The sequence below is a fragment of the Osmia bicornis genome, chromosome 12, assembly GCF_907164935.1.
Source record: "Osmia bicornis bicornis chromosome 12, iOsmBic2.1, whole genome shotgun sequence".
In the NCBI taxonomy this organism is placed as follows: Eukaryota; Metazoa; Arthropoda; class Insecta; order Hymenoptera; family Megachilidae; genus Osmia; species Osmia bicornis.
The window spans coordinates 528297-544891 of NC_060227.1; the positions used below are offsets into that span (position 1 = coordinate 528297).

A 16595-nucleotide genomic window follows, 5' to 3' on the forward strand; every position below is an offset into this window, starting at 1 on the left:
GCGCAGTTATGGACTCTGGTGGCGGTCGATATAACACTGTTTCAAATAACTCGTTCAATTTTATTAGAGCAATTAATGCTTCATAGTTAATCCTTTATTTATTTACTTATTGTCTCCAAGTGATTTTCTCTCTTTGTATAGAATGTACAATAGTACACGCAACAAACGAGGTTTGTTGGAGTACAAATCTCTCTTACACTCGAGAAACTATATGCGCAATGTTGAAATTTTCATAAATAAATATCTCATCGCAAACTTTTGAGAATGACTGAAAAGTGCATGATAACAACATCATACTAAAAACTACAAAGATTAAAAAATACAAATGGGAGAATGCAACCGTTACTTGCGTTCGCACCTGTTTTTAATTAATTTTTCAAAATATAATTCGAGCTATTGCAGTTTACAATTTTAGTTCATTGAAAATACATCATCTACAATTCATTTTGGAATCATCATATCGTTCAGATCATTTCCCGAGTTTATCGATATTGCAAAAATGCTTATTTATACCTCGTATAACTACCAAGAAACGCAAAAAAAAAAATACGGACATAAAGTTGCTGTATATTTATCACTGCTTACCTGTATTAGTTGCCAAATTTTTGCAGAAACAAATAAACGACAATGCAACGGCAATTCATTGAAAATGAAGAAACTTCTTCTAAAAACTTCTTCTTCTACATTGTTATTCTCATCCTATCACGGTGACAAACATTATGTAATAACATTTCGATTCTTCCAATACCGTGTAAACATACGATAAAAATAATACTGGTTTTCTTTTCGTCCTTCTACAGATCATCTCTTCTTCGTTACTCGTTTACGTTTGCACACACCAATGCTCTCGTGGAATTTATTTTTGAAAATGGGGGGGAAAAGTAACCGAGTATGAAGAAGCATGACTGATCGATGAACGCTAACACATTTTAAGCTACAACTTCTGTTATTACACCTCCGGTTACAGGAAGACCAGTTTCTCCCATTAAAGCCAGATCTACTTCTCGCGCGGCTTGTCTACCCTCTGTGATAGCCCAAACAACCAACGATTGTCCACGCCGACAATCTATACGCGAGATAAAGTTAATTTTAGTCATAGCACGTAGGATGTTATAAAACCAGAGAGATAGTATATATATATATAATAAAAAGAACCCCTTACCTCCGGCAGCGTATGTTCGCGATAAACTTGTTGCGTATTTACCAATCGGTGTTTTGAAGTTACCTCTTTCATCTAATGCCGCATTTAATTCTTCAGCAAGATATTTTTCAGGACCCAAGAAACCCATTGCGAGTAAAACTAGGTCGCATTTATATACCTACACAGAATTTACAGAATTGGTTAATTCAATATTAAATAATCTTGTCTTATCTCACAATTTTTACCTTCTCTGTTCCAGGAAGTTCTTCCATTTTCCAACGACCATGTTCATTTGTCCACGACACTGATACCGTTTTGATACCACTTACGTGACCATTTCCATCGTCCAAGAATTCCTATAACAAGTATAGAAAGTACATATACAGGAACTTCGAAACTACGAAACTTTATCTACGTACCTTACTTAACGTACTGAATTGTCGCGGGTCACGTCCGAACTTAAGGAAGACTTCTTCGTGACCATAGTCTACTTTAAATACACGTGGGAACTGAGGCCAGGGATTATCTGACCCTCTCTTCTTCGGTGGTTCCGGTAGAATTTCAAAAGTAGTGATCGTTTTGGCACCCTACAACGTTACGATTTATTCATCTGAACTTTCTTGTATTTCGAGTATGCAAATATGTTGCTATATACATGTCGTAAAGATGTAGCTATGCAGTCGCAACCGGTGTCCCCGCCACCTATTATAATGACATCCTTATCCTTAGCCATTAAACGCATATCCAACGGAGCATCGTTCCCCATTTGTTTCTTTTGCCAATGTTCTAGGAAACTTACAGCAAAATGAATACCTTCCAAATGTCGACCAGGTATTTGTAAATCTCTCGGCCAAGTCGCGCCAGTACAAAGCAGCATTGCATCGTACTGTTCAGCCAATTCCTATTGTTGTGTAAAAATAAATAGATGAAAAGAAGGAACGATTAAGGAATGAAGTAGGAAGTTAATTCACTGAGTCTGAATAACATCTGACCTTGGCGGAAATATCTTTTCCGACGTTAATGCCAGTCTTAAATGTAATGCCTTCTGCGGCCAAAAGAGAAACTCTTCTTTGAACGACTTGTTTCGATAGTTTCATAGTCGGTATACCGTACTGCAACAGGCCCCCTATTCGATCGTTTCTTTCGTAAACGGTCACCAAATGGCCTGCTTTATTTAATTGATGAGCTGCAGCTAATCCTGCGGGGCCAGAACCAACCACGGCAATTCGACGGCCGGTTCTCATCGTAGGTGGATGCGGAACTATCCAACCTTGTTCAAATGCATGATCAATTATTGCACATTCAATGTTTTTTATCGTAACCGGTGGTTCTGATATACCCAATACGCAGGCACCTTCGCACGGAGCAGGACATACTCTTCCAGTGAATTCTAAATGTATTTTTCATTCGTTAATTAGATATCAGTTGGGATCTACATCTTTTAAATTCGCGATAAAACTAACCTGGAAAGTTATTTGTTTGTAACAATTGATTCAATGCCTCTTTCCAATTCGATTGGAAAACGAGATCGTTCCATTTTGGTATGATGTTTCCCAAAGGACAACCATGGCTACTTTGACAAAACGGTACACCGCATTCCATACACCTGGCTGCCTGTACGCGCAGTCCTTTACGAACTCCTTGGAAATTATAAATTTCATCCCAATCGATAACTCGTTTCTCAACCGGCCGATACATCGATACTTCTCTTTTGTATTTCATAAATCCCCTGAAACAGGTAATAAAAACAAATGCATTATTTATAAGCGTTTAGTACTGTATTTCAATCAGCTCTTAATGTACCTGATTTTGTCCAGTTTACGCTTCTCCATGTCAACATCGGCAACCGCATCTTCGATATCTTTCACTTGAGCATTCGACTTTTTATCAGAATCTCCGTTTACCGTTTCTTGCGCTCGTTTCGTCTCCTTGAGTTGCTGCAATGCTCGTTGGTATTCATATGGAAATACCTTTGACAAAATCAAATGAGATTTAGAAATTTAGAGTAGACGATGAAGTTTTATCAATTACTGTAAATAATACCTTAACGAATCGCGTCGTTGGTTCAGGCCATAACTTCAAAAGACTCTGACCGATCAAAGAACCGGTCTTTTCAATAAATTCTTCTAAAAGTTGTTTTACATACGCTAGATCTTCCGGTTGGTTTAAAGGAAGTAATTCTACCATTTCAGGGTTGCATTTGCTGCGTAGGAAATTAAAATGGGTTAATGTATGCGCACTGGGTGAAAAGTTGATGATACTACGTCGATTTTGCGTACCTTTTGAACGACCCATCTACATCAAAAACATACGCTATACCACCAGACATGCCAGCAGCGAAATTTCGTCCCGTCAGTCCGAGAATAAGCGCACAACCACCAGTCATATATTCGCACCCATGGTCTCCGACACCCTCCACTACAACTGTTGCTCCACTGTTACGAACGCTAAATCTCTCGGCGGCAATCCCTCGGAAATAGGCTTTGCCGGATGTTGCACCATAAAGGCAAACGTTACCAACGATTACGTTTGCCTCGGACTTGAAAGTGGAATCTTTCGGTGGATATATAACAATCTCTCCACCGCACAAACCCTGAAAATTGTCAACTAGAATATTTAGTACAGGGAAGATCGGTAGATAATAGCAAGGAAGATTCTTACTTTTCCCACGTAATCGTTGGCGTCTCCCTCGAGAGTAACGTGAACCCCTTTGGTCATGAAAGCACAGAAACTCTGACCTGCAGAACCTTTCATTTTGATATTTATACTACCTTCTGGTAGGCCATCTTCACCGAATAATCTACAATTGAAACATAAATTACAAATATTTGATATTAGCGAAGAAATTCTGATAAGAGAATCTTGACAAATTGCTCCTTTACTTTGATATGTGGTAACTTAATGTCGATGCAAACGTTCTGTCCTCGTTATTAATATTCAATTCCATCGTAACGCTCTCTTTCTTTCTGTCCAACACATCCCTAGCTAATTCGATCACGCGATTGTCGAGTCTGTTTTCCAACTGGAAATCCTGTTTCACGGATCCTCCCTTGATATTTATCCCTGGTCGAAGTTCCAATGCATTCCGTAATATATTATCGAGTCTTAACGTTTTAGCTTTTTCAATCGAAATATCCTTGCGAACTTTCAAAAAATCTGTGCGACCAATTAAATCTTGGAATTTGCGCACTCCTAAGTTAGCCATGTGCGAACGTACCTAAACCAAAGACACATTATTACTACCAATTTTATTGGACAAATTGTCTACCCTCGATCGATCCCACATACCTCTTCTGCCAATGCAAAGAAAAAGTTAATAACATGTTCTGGTTTTCCTTCAAACTTCTTTCGAAGGACTGGGTCTTGCGTCGCAACACCCACTGGACAAGTGTTCAAGTGACACTTTCTCATCATCGTACAACCCATAGAAATTAAAGGTGCAGTGCTGAAACCAAATTCATCAGCACCTAAGAGAGCCGCTACTACCACGTCATAGCCAGTGCGCATTTGACCATCCGCTTGAACGACGACACGTGATCGAAGATCATTCAATGTTAGAACTTGATGAGTCTCTGCAACTCCTAATTCCCAGGGTAATCCGGCGGATTTTATTCCCGTCCAGCTGCTAGCACCAGTTCCACCGTCGTGACCGGATATCACGATATGTTCTGCTTTTCCCTATTTCATTTTTTTTTTTTTTTTTTTTTTCACCAATAATATATATGTATCGCTTGTCAAGATAATAGACAATCATGGAAGAACATGATTCTCAAATACAATGATCTATTATGATAATATTTTGGAAAGTTACCTTGGCCACTCCTGCTGCAACTACGCCTACTCCCACTTCGGACACCAACTTCACAGAAATACGGGCGTTGGGATTCGCACATTTTAAATCGTAAATTAACTCGGCAAGATCCTCGATGGAATAAATGTCGTGATGGGGTGGTGGTGAAATTAATCCTACGCCAGGTACCGAGTGTCTGGTTGCAGCAATTTCAGCTGTAACCTGTAGAGATTATATAAATATATTTAAACCATCAGATTCTGTAAGCGATTAAAGTAACCTTAATTACCTTATAACCAGGCAACTCTCCTCCTTCACCGGGTTTCGCTCCTTGTGCCATTTTAATCTGAAGATCGTCAGCGTTTGCCAGATAGCTCGAAGTTACGCCGAAACGACCGCTCGCAACTTGTTTAATGGCTGATCTTTTGTTAAATTCTGGATCTTGATTGAGATATCTGAAAACATGCAAGGATTTTTGGATTATCGTCGTTGCATTACGCGATAAAATGTCATTAATTTTACCTGTCAGCATTTTCACCACCTTCTCCTGTATTGGATTTTCCGCCAATGCGGTTCATTGCAATTGCTAGAGTGGTATGCGCTTCTATGGAAATACTTCCAAAGCTCATAGCACCAGTCGCAAATCTTTTTACAATTTCTGATGCTGGTTCAACTTCGTTTATAGGTATCGCGTTGTCTGTTTTTTCTATCAATTCTAGCTGGCCTCGTAGGGTGCACGCTTTAATCATCTCCATCGTGGTTTTTCGGTATTTTTCATAAGCATTCCAATTCTTGGAGGTAACATAATCCTAAAGGAATGTAAAATTAAAAACATGTATAAATAAAAATAATTTTTTTACTCATATTTATTAGAAAATGTTATAAACTTACCTGTAAATTAGCAATACTATCAGGATCATTGATGTGTTTCTCTCCGCCGGATCGCCAGTGATAAATTCCTGGATTGCGAATAACGAGCATATCCATAGGTTTCTTCCAATACGTAATCTGATGCCTTTCAAACGCTTCCTTTGCTAAAATATCAAAGGTAACTCCGCCGATACGAGACTGGGTTCCCTGAACAAAAAGAACAAAATATTAAAGTTAGGAGAACTAAGCAGATAGCATATCGAAGCATATTATAATCTATATTTCTAATACGTCATTAAGGTGGTTGAATCATGATACTCATTAATTGGATCCAATTTTTAATCATGTGTAATTTCGTCGGTTCACCGTTCAATGTAGACAATCTTTTACTGTGTTGCTACATACCTTGAAACATTTCTCAATGACTTCATCGGCCAAACCGACTGCTTCAAAAATTTGAGCTCCTTTATAAGACTGCAACGTGGAGATCCCCATTTTCGCCATTACTTTTGCTATACCTCTCTCCATTGCTTCCGCATAGTTCTACAGTGTGTTCAGAATCGATGATTTTATTATATTTGTTTTCTGCTAAGGTCTAAAAGTAACCCAATATACTTACAGAACATAGGATATTATCGTTGAACGACGAATGGAGCACACCATCCGCTCGAAGATTTCTTGCCATTTCGAAAACAAGATAGGGACAGATAGCATCTGCTCCATAACCAAGTAACAAACAAACATGATGTACTTCTCTAGCTTCGGCAGTTTCCAGGATAAGACCAACTTTCATACGCTGTCGTTCCTCAATTAAATGATGGTGCACCGCGCCTAATACTAAGAGGCTACTAACAGGTACTCTAAGAGAAACGACAATGAATGCTATTAAAAAAACGCTTACACGTTTTGTCATTGTATACCTGGTAGTATTCACAGAAGATATATTATTCACCTGTCTGGACCACCTTGTCTATCAGAAAGAACGAGAAACTGATATCCTTCTTTTGCGGCTTGATTAGCCTCATCGCTGACGCGATTTAACGTTTTCACTAATCCAGATAGACCTTCTTCTACAGGGTAAGTTGCATCGATCACTTTACTCTTCCAACCACGGTAGCTCGTGCGTTTAATAACTTCGAGATCGCTTAAAGATAATATCGGTTGCGGTAAAAATAGTCTGTGTACTTGAAGTTCGCTTGGTTCCAAAATGTTGCTTTCAGGCCCGATAGGACACAGCATCGACATAACGATTTTTTCTCTAAAAGGATCTATCGGAGGATTTGTGACCTAAGAGAAATTTTAACGAACAAGTATATTATTTGATATCTGTAACATGAATTATTTACAGAAAACAACAATGCGTTTTTGGTTAGAAAAATTAATTATACCTGAGCAAACAGCTGTTTAAAGTATTCGTAGACGAGTGGTTGAAATTGTGAAAGACAGGCAAGCGGTGCATCGTTACCCATTGAACCTAATGCTTCTTTTCTGTATAGTGGTTATACAATTTCATGAATTAACCGGTAATCATTAAAATAATCGGAGATATAATACGTACTTGGACTGCATCATCGGTAGGAACAGCATATTAATAGTCTCCAGTGTATAACCGTAAAGGGATAGTCTTTTATCACCTCCCCAGACTCGATTCACAGCAGATATAGGATTTCCGTCACTGTCCATCTCGCCTTTATCTTGTTCTGCAACGAAGCCATTCTCAACAGCAACCGCGTTTGATTTGCCATGCTCGATGTCTGCAGCTCGTAGCTCTTCCATTGTAATCTACGCGCAAGTACGTTCAGTTGAATAGAAATTCGAGCAAGAAAGTAAATTATAGGATAAATAATCGGCGTTGAATATGATCTAACAAAGCGTAATCAGAAATCACTGGACAATGGATAGAAAAAACTCACCATCTGCGTACGATGACATGTACGATTGTTGTTTGGAAAGAGAAATAAATGTTTTCTTTTTAATCGAATAGATTAACGTCACATATATGTAAAGATATTGATATTGGTACTTGATAGTCGGATGAAAAGAGATTATATTTCATAAAGCAAAGAAATAAGTCTACCTGATCTTTAAGCCATTTCGAATGAGGTCTGCTTCTAGCAATTTGCATTTTCAGTTCAACATCTTCTATGATCCTCTTTTCATGCGTATCGACGAGCAGCATTCTTCCTGGTTTTAAACGGCTCTGTAAATAAAATGAAACTCAACTAATCATCAACAAATAATACGAACAACCACTGGACATGTACATTATAGTAGCACCAAATGATAATCTTGCGTAGTTTCATACAAACCTAATTCCTGCGTTAAGATATTAAAAGATTAAACAAACACAGTGCGTGATTTTCTATCTACGTGTAATAGTAATAATAATAATAATAATAATAATAATAATAATAATAATAATAATAATAATAACAACAACAACAACAACAACAACAACAAGAATAAATGTCGGGAAATAATATAAAGTATAAAGGCATATCTCTCCTGCAATATTAAACCCGAAAATTTTTTAGAAATCGTCCAGGAATCGTCTACAGACAGTTGGTTAATTCATATGATATGCTGTTGAATTCAAATGTAACGCCGGTGGGAGAGATTGTGTTACAAGTACGATACATGCGCACATACAGGCACACGCCCACGCGTACCGGTGCATATCCATTCTGTTCTGATCTAATATCCATTCTAGAGCACAGATAGATGAAGACGAGCAATGTATGAACTAAAGAGAATGCACATAAAGTATCCAGCTAAGAGTGTGGATATAAAGATGGTGTAAGATTATGGACCGATGTATGCAGGATTCATGTATTTTCTTGCGTTGACTAGCTAAAAAAATAAAGAAGAAGAAGAAGAAGAAGAAACAGGACATTGATAATGAATTTCTTTAGATTAGTTCAAGTAATGCAAGTTTGATTCATATTTAAAAAAAAAATTTTCCGTTTTGTGCCCGCGGTATCCCCTCTAAAGCTGAAATGCTACATGTTGGACAATATACAAAAAGCATTTAGACACAAGTCACTGTTTCTTTAACAAATAATTCGGCCTGAAAAAAATGTCTAAAAAGGACTGGCCTGGCCGATTATGTGTTTGTTTCCTCGTTTACCTTCAGGACTACATTGCTGGGCGGAGTGTCATAGACGCCCACTTCGGACGCCATCACCATCATGTTATCCTTAGTGACGTAGAAGCGCGATGGGCGCAGGCCGTTTCTGCCAAACAAAAATTCAAAAGTCTTTTGTATTACCACCTCAGTGTCGCGTACTAGTATCAACTGTGAACTATACTTTGCTTTATATTTTCGCATTGCCCTCCTCTTCTACTCTCTCTTTCACTCTCTCTCTCTCTCTCTCTCTCTCTCTCTCTCTTCCCCCTTGTTTTCTCTTCTCTCTTATCATTCTTTTGTTACACACATCCAAATAAACTCATTCTTTTATTCATTTACACGCTTAAAAGATCCTTTCCTCGCTCTTTTTATCCCCTGTGCTTATTAGTTACTTCAAAAAATCTTGAGACATCAATGAAGTTCCTTTTTTCTGTAAACATCGATTCTGTAGGCACTGGACACGAGTGACAGCGCTGTACGGTCCGTTGCCTACGATCCTTGGAGGGAAACGAATTCTTTTCTTTTTTGTTCACCACTGCAATGTATCCTCCGAGTAGACTTCCTGACTTTTCCTAAACCTTTTGATCTTGCATTATAATAGACTTAAAAATTATTACCTTGCTTCCCTCCAGAACCTCGATAATCCATGTTTACCTTTCTATTTTTTTTTTGTCATAATAAATGTGACCCTCTTCAACTCTTTCTACATATAAAAATGTGGAATATATATACATGTACGTACACACTGGATTTCACAGATAACATCAGGCTTGTAACGTGCAATTTATTACGTTTAACTTGTACGCCGTTCTCATGACAGCTTCTTCTCGAATACACTGTAAAAGATGTCTTAAACTTTGACCTCATTATGTCACCGACACATTTCTTTTTTCTGTTCTTGAACAACAGCTGTGAGAAAAGATTTGATCAAAACGCTACATATTCAACGAGAGTGAAACTGTATGAAAACGGGTAGACGATAAGAATCGTTTTGAACCGCAAAATGCAAATGTTAGCTCCTACCTGTCTAAAATAGCACCGACATAACGTCCATCCGTAAACGTTAAAAGAGCAGGACCGTCCCATGGTTCCATCGCGCAAGCAGCCCAATGATAAAAGTCGCGCTTCTCAGTCGCCATCGTCATATCGTTTTGCCATGCTTCCGGTACCATCGTCATTACTGCCTAAACGTATTACTTTCAATAACATCTTGAATCTGGTTAATATTTCAATACCTCGATATTACATACCTCTGGTAAAGATCGCTGTCCGACCATTACCAAGAATTCCAAAACGCAATCGACGGCTCCTGAATCGGAAAGATTTGGTTCTACCACAGGATAGAGCTCTTTCAATTGCTCGCCAAAAAGCTTACTACTCATAACTCCTTCTCGGGCTTTCATCAGATTTACGTTTCCTCTTAAAGTATTGATTTCGCCATTGTGTGCTAATAATCTATAGGCAAAGTTATCATTTTCTATTGATCAATAAGAAAAACCGGACACGGTTAAGGATCGTTGAGTCACTTACCGAAGAGGATGCGCCCTTTCCCAGCTGGGAAACGTATTTGTAGAAAATCTCGTGTGAACTAATGCCAAATAGGTTTCAAATTTTGGCGACTACAAGAAACACACTTGTGTCAATTCGATTATTAAATTAACGATTATACGTATAATATTAAAGTTTCTCTTACTTTCAAATCTAGGAAATACAACCATAATTGATCCGCCGTTAATTGACCTTTGTAAACGACAATTCGTACGGAAAGCGAGCATACATAGAACCTTGCGCCTAACTGTAGAATAGAATGAGAGGATCTTTTCCTTAAAACGAAGACCTGCAATGAAATATTGGAAAACGAATTTTAGTCGCAATACGCTTGTTACATCGACGTGACAATATATTACTTATATCATTTATTTACTCAATGAAAGATTACATTGGCGAATCGTGATTACCTGTCGTTCAAGAGTAGCGTCATCTTGATCGCCGGTGACAAAGACTTGACGCATGTAAGGCTCGCATTTTCGTGCTACTTCGCCAATTTTTGTATTATCAATTGGAACATTTCGCCAACAAATCACCTACAATCAAGGAAAAAAACACTTGAAAATACAAGTTGATGAAAAACACTTTTGTAGGAAAGACTGCGCAATTAGAAATAAGATAAGCGGAAACTACAGAAATTGTATATTTAAACGAGCGTCGAATAGATCGTACCCTTAAATTGCATTCTTTCGCCAATTTATCAAACGCAGCTTCAACTTCTTTGTGTGTATTTTTGTCAAGGAATAGAACACCGGTAGCGTAACGTCCAAATTCTGGTAATTCGACGTTTTGCTGTTCACTGAAAAATAAATTTACACACGGTTTAGCAAAATCCAAAGCGCATCCATTTTATTTTCATTTTATACGCGTTACTAGCGGACATTCATCGTCAGTGTAATTTGCTAAAACGAAAATAGATTTTGATCATCAGCAATCACAGACTACATACATATGTACAATATATCTCGTGTCAAGCTGCAACTTCCGTGTACAATAACTTATCTCTATTTTCAGTCAGAAACGTACATGATCGTTACCAATGTCGCAGACTGTAAAATATCTAACAAAAAATAGATGTAAACATCTAACAACGTTAGAAACGAAACATTTTTTGTTAGCATCGACCGTGGCCGTGTAACACAGCTGATATTGTTTGGTAATAAATAATAGAATCGATAAGAAAGTAAACACACAGCACTTCTATGCGCTGATCGAGAGATTCGTAAATTACGCGATAACCCCAGAAATTACGTCGTACGAATTATGAAATGAAATGCGTTATCGGACGCATCGTTACTAGTATACGTCAATGAATGACAAAGCAGTGGAAGGACCGTGATCGCTGCTTATCTCTTACCGCAATTCTTCAGCGTAATACTCGTGAGGAATGGAGCAAAGAACACCGGCTCCGTCTCCCGTGTCATTATCGCAGGCACAGGCACCACGGTGGTTCATACGCGCCGACAGAGTTTCCGCATCTCTAATAATCTGTAAAAGTATATTTACAACATTCTGTATGTTACGATAGAAAAGATAAATGAAAAAAGAAAGGAGGAAATAAGGATGAAAAAAAAAAAAAAAAAAAAAAAAAGACATACACAGAGTGTCACAACTTGAAATCACTTAAACTGTCCCTTGAAACAAAGAAGACATACTGTATACGAATGAAATTTTCTTCAATTATGTATTATCTAACGTTAACAGAGAAGGAAAGGAAACGTGATCGATTTACCTTATGAGATTTCTTTCCATCAATGGCAACAATGAATCCAACACCGCAGGCATCCTTTTCAAGAGCTGGATCGTAAAGAGCCTGTTTCGGGGGCAAGGACCAACTTTGATCGCTGTTCATAATTTCTCTCTGAAAAATTCAAGGAAATATAAATTTGCAAGGTTATCGTTGAATCGAACGAGCTAGAATACCGAGGATATAAAAAAGGAAAAAGGAAAGAAAAGAAAAGAAAAGAAGAGCAGAAATATGCGAAAAAATTATGTAACGACTAACAGTTAAACAGCGTATCGCGTGAACTCGCGATCCAATTCGAAAAGGAATTTTTCTTAGCGAACACGATTGCAGAAACCTACACGCACGTAACACGCGCATACGGTGTGCGACGTTCCGACGATCGAACGTGTTTACGCGCATGCCATCGATTTATTATGTAAAGGGTTGCGCGTGCGCGCGCATTCGCACCTCTCTTTCCTCGCTTAATGCATTAAAGGTATCTTCCTAATTGAGAACGGGGGGGGGGGGGAAAAAAATATTATAAAAAAATCGACACAGGAAAAGATATACAACACGTATATCGATACGTATAAACAAGGTAAACGTACAAACGTTTTGAAATTCAAAAATCTCCAAGGTTTAGCAAGCGATCATTCGTACATCTGCTGGTACGTTAATTACAGTAAAGAATAAAAAGAGAGTAGATAAAGGATGAGAAGAGGGAAGATATTTTGATATCGTTTCTGGTTTCTCCGTACGCGATATCTTTCGAGTTCTTAAAGTACGACCACCACGTTGAAATATGATGTACTGCAAATCTGATCTGGTAAATTATCGGTATCAGCGATCGTAGGTCACCTCTACTGCGGTCGAGTTCGAAGGCGAGAAGCGTTCACAGGATACACTTATGTGTACGAGCTATTCTACGAAAGTAACGTGCTGGTAATTAGACTCCGTTATTGCGCATATCGTGATGGATCGGTCGATCGACAATAAATATCTTTCATCGCGTACGTTGCTCGTTATTCATTCTCTATACAACAGATATGTATCGCCTATAGGCAGGCGTATTTCTGCAAAAATTCAATTTCAAAAGAACAAAAAGAAAAATTCGCGTAGCATACAATGTACGTTCATACTTCTTTTTCTTTAGCGCGTTTCTATACAATCCTGCGTCGCGTCGTCTAAACCTTAGGCATAACTCTTTTTTTACGGAGCACAATTTTTACGTTTAAATCCTCTCTCGTTGAATCAAAATGAAGAGAAATACTGTTGTTAATTTATAGTAAAAGAAAATGAAAAAATAAACAATTATTACATTATGCCTTTCGTGAAACGCGATTACCACACGCTGATTATCGGACAAATATGCTTACCCTTCAAATTTTGCGCGATAACGATAGTACACTTTGTTTCCGTTCGATTGATTTTTCTTCGATTTCAACGCGACTTCAACGAGCACCGATTGCGTTCAAATCGTTCAAACACACATCTCATCTAGTTTACTAATGCGGTTACTTCTTTACCGCCACGTTTCATTTTCCCTTTTACACACACTTTTTTTTTTTTTTTTTAATTTTTCCCTATCTTTACTTTTCCTCCTACCAGTAATTCAATCCTCTACAGTTCTACGAATTGTTCAATGACATTTAAATCTTATCTCGTCTCGACTTGTTAATTACTTATGTTGATTTTCGCGTATCGTCGACCAGGGTACTCATTTTGCAAACCTCTTTCTTCTCTCGTTTATCGCTACGCTTCATCGCGGCTGAAATCGTCAAGTTTCACCCACCCCTAGATCTCCCGACACCCAATGCTACCGCCAATATGTATTCCCTTCGCGGAACTTGGACTAACATTCGTTATCGCTCTCACGACGTGCACGTAACTTATTCTTATTAAATTAACCTATTGCGTAAAATATCATTCTACATCGTGGATTATCTCTTCTTCCTCGACTTTTTATATAAATTTATAGCGACTTAATAGAACCTGTTCTATTCCCGACATTTTACGTAAATGAGAAAAATATCTAAGAGCTTGGAACGAGGCCGGTTTTGTAATGTATGTAATTTGATTGATCAGCGATATTTTTCGTTCACTCAACAATTCGGCCAAAGAAATGCACGTTTTCAAGCAACCAGGATAGCTTGGCCGGCAACGATATTTGGCTTGTTGCCAAAACACCAATAGAACCTAGAAAACTCTTAGTTTCCCCCCTTAAAATACAGATCTATCTTAGGAATACGAAAACTCTACTGATAACGCCGTTACCTTGTGAAATTAACATCAGTGAATCGAATAACTGAAAGATATTACACAGGGCAATTTATCAAGAATTGAACCCTTAAAACATGCATAGAATCATCTTTTCTATTTTTCCTTCTTCTTTCGTTCGAAGATAAAGTACATCCGCGTAAATTCTTTTAAATACCGTGCAATTTTAAAAAGTAATTATCTCGAGGTTCTTGCAAAATCTTGATCTTAAAAATAACGATAACATGCAACGGAAACTCCCGGTTATCGTAAGAATGCAGGAAGGGAGGGGAACAAGTTCATTAGTATGTACAGTATAGTAGAGTACACTGTTTTATCGCTTATTAGATACGATCTAAGTGTGTCGATTTCAGTTTCCCTCTATATTTTGCGATTTCTCATTTTCTTCCTTAACGCTAATAGGAAATTATATGCCCCCCCTTCCCTCCGTTGCATTCATTCATTCGTTTGAAACTTGGACTCCGAACGATCAATTGCCATCGTTCGTCACAACGATCGCTGTTAACTCATTAATACCCCAAGTTGCGAATTTATAACATTCTACTACGCCTTCTATGATCGCGTAAAGTTTTTTTTTTTTATTAACAAGTACTTTTGTTTATACTAGAAAGTACTATCTCAAAAATAATATGTAACTCTGGGCTTAATGGGAAATAATTGGGTTAAATTGCATCGCGTCCTTCGATTCTGTACATTTGGAGTATCGAATGTATAATATATACATATGTAGATTTTTTCCAATTTCATCAGAAACAAACTTAGTCTCTATAAAAAGAAGCAATAACAGGGGGCAAAACCTTGAAGTTTGCTAAAATTAATACGAAACGAACCAGCAGTACTACCGTTTATTTCAAAACTAGCAACACTTTAGTGCCGACGAACATATACGCGTATATAGACGAACGTACATTTCTTTCTCGTGCAGCAATTTCGTCGAATTCAAGCTGGTTACCCCAAATAAACCGGTTTCGTAAGTTTTTCTAAGCGGTTCAGCACAACTGTTAAAAGAATCGTTTGTTTGCATACACGCGTATCGATAAGACCAATTTTGCGCGTTATGCTTCACGCTACATACCCATTTTAGGATTGAATGATTTATTTTTACCGTTAATTTGTTGCATGGCACGAAAGGAGCATTTTTGGATTGGTCCCAACTGTTTTTAGTTGAATAATTCTATCGCGGTATGCGACATTTTGTTCGATAAATTTTATTTTTAATCTATTTAACTGGATGTAACAAGTTTCGAAATGAAATACGTACAGTCAAAGTTAGAAAAACATTTACCTGTCGAATCGTGTCAACGATTGATAGCACGCTTGCTTAATCCGCAGTCTGGTTATTTGAAATTCTAACTTGTGTCTATCGTTTCCTTCTTCGATATTCTCACGTTTTTGCTTCCGTCCTTTTTCGTTTCTACTAATTGTTCTTTTCTTTTTACTTTAATCGATTTTTATAAATCTAACACACACACCCGCGCACAATTTAGTCAATTTTCTGCTCGGTGTACGATATTACCGTGAAAAACGAAATTCCAATTGGCCGTTGCGAAAATTGTTGAAAATCATATAGCGTGACTGAAGTTGCTAAATTATTTTAATGAAAGCACTATTGGAAATGTTACAGATTCGAAGAAAATGTGCAGTCACTGGGCAAACCAATCGCACCGACTGCCACTGTTTGACTGAATTAGTTAAAGACGCTCGACCGTATCCTACAAGTCGAGGCGCAAAAATATTTCCTTTCAACCGACGCGACGATGTCGCCTCTCTCGGCAAATTTCCAGTCAATGTCAGTTAAATCGTAACACGTGTTTGCGCTCTCTATCGAACGCTTCCGAACAAGTCCCGGGAAGTCGATACGTACAAGCGCTGTTTGATTGGCTGATAACTTCAAATTCCTATACAGGGCCGGCCCTGAGATTTCGAGGGTCCGAGAAGAGCTCCGAAAAAGGGCCCCTTCGCATACATATACGTATGTATATGATATAAAAAAAAGTAGCTCAAATAAAATTTATAAAATTAACATTAAAGCTTGTATAACTAATTTAAATTTGCATTTACATCGATTAATATTCAAGTATTAATATTCAGGGGCGGCCCTGTTCCTATAGGTCGG

General features: G+C 37.9%; 1 protein-coding gene across 4 annotated transcripts; it reads right to left on the reverse strand.

Moving 5' to 3' along the window:
- Positions 1-39: 39 nt before the first annotated feature.
- LOC114879469 (glutamate synthase [NADH]) lies at positions 40-16226 on the reverse strand. 4 transcript variants are annotated; one of them, XM_046288295.1, is made up of 34 exons: positions 15765-16226; positions 12209-12337; positions 11834-11964; positions 11149-11275; positions 10887-11012; positions 10622-10765; positions 10459-10547; positions 10179-10383; positions 9952-10112; positions 8929-9034; positions 7879-8001; positions 7715-7717; positions 7360-7583; positions 7190-7289; positions 6754-7088; positions 6421-6661; positions 6207-6344; positions 5823-6008; positions 5454-5740; positions 5221-5386; positions 4953-5153; positions 4430-4819; positions 4024-4358; positions 3803-3941; positions 3421-3734; positions 3185-3344; positions 2945-3111; positions 2605-2870; positions 2134-2531; positions 1797-2042; positions 1561-1728; positions 1387-1497; positions 1163-1319; positions 40-1066 (listed from the first exon to the last, which is right to left on the reverse strand). In XM_046288295.1, the coding sequence occupies exons 2-34, from the start codon at positions 12326-12328 to the stop codon at positions 930-932; spliced, it is 6201 nt and encodes a 2066-aa protein (XP_046144251.1). In that variant the 5' UTR covers positions 12329-12337; positions 15765-16226; the 3' UTR covers positions 40-929. The 4 variants fall into 4 exon arrangements, with proteins under 4 accessions (XP_046144251.1, XP_046144249.1, XP_046144250.1 ...); XM_046288293.1 differs by lacking the exon at positions 15765-16226 and adding an exon at positions 12482-12588; XM_046288294.1 differs by lacking the exons at positions 7715-7717; positions 15765-16226 and adding an exon at positions 12482-12587.
- Positions 16227-16595: the final 369 nt, after the last annotated feature.

Bases quoted from the DNA above. Each gene is read 5' to 3' on its own strand.
- LOC114879469 (XM_046288293.1), bottom strand. From the start codon at position 12,580: ATGCGCGTGTTACGTGCGTGTAGGTTTCTGCAATCGTGTTCGCTAAGA. The intron at 11,276-11,833 runs GTAAGAGATAAG...TTTATTTTTCAG, and splicing joins TATTACGCTGAAGAATTGCG to TGAACAGCAAAACGTCGAAT. The intron at 10,548-10,621 runs GTAAGAGAAACT...TGTTTCTTGTAG, and splicing joins TGTATTTCCTAGATTTGAAA to TCGCCAAAATTTGAAACCTA.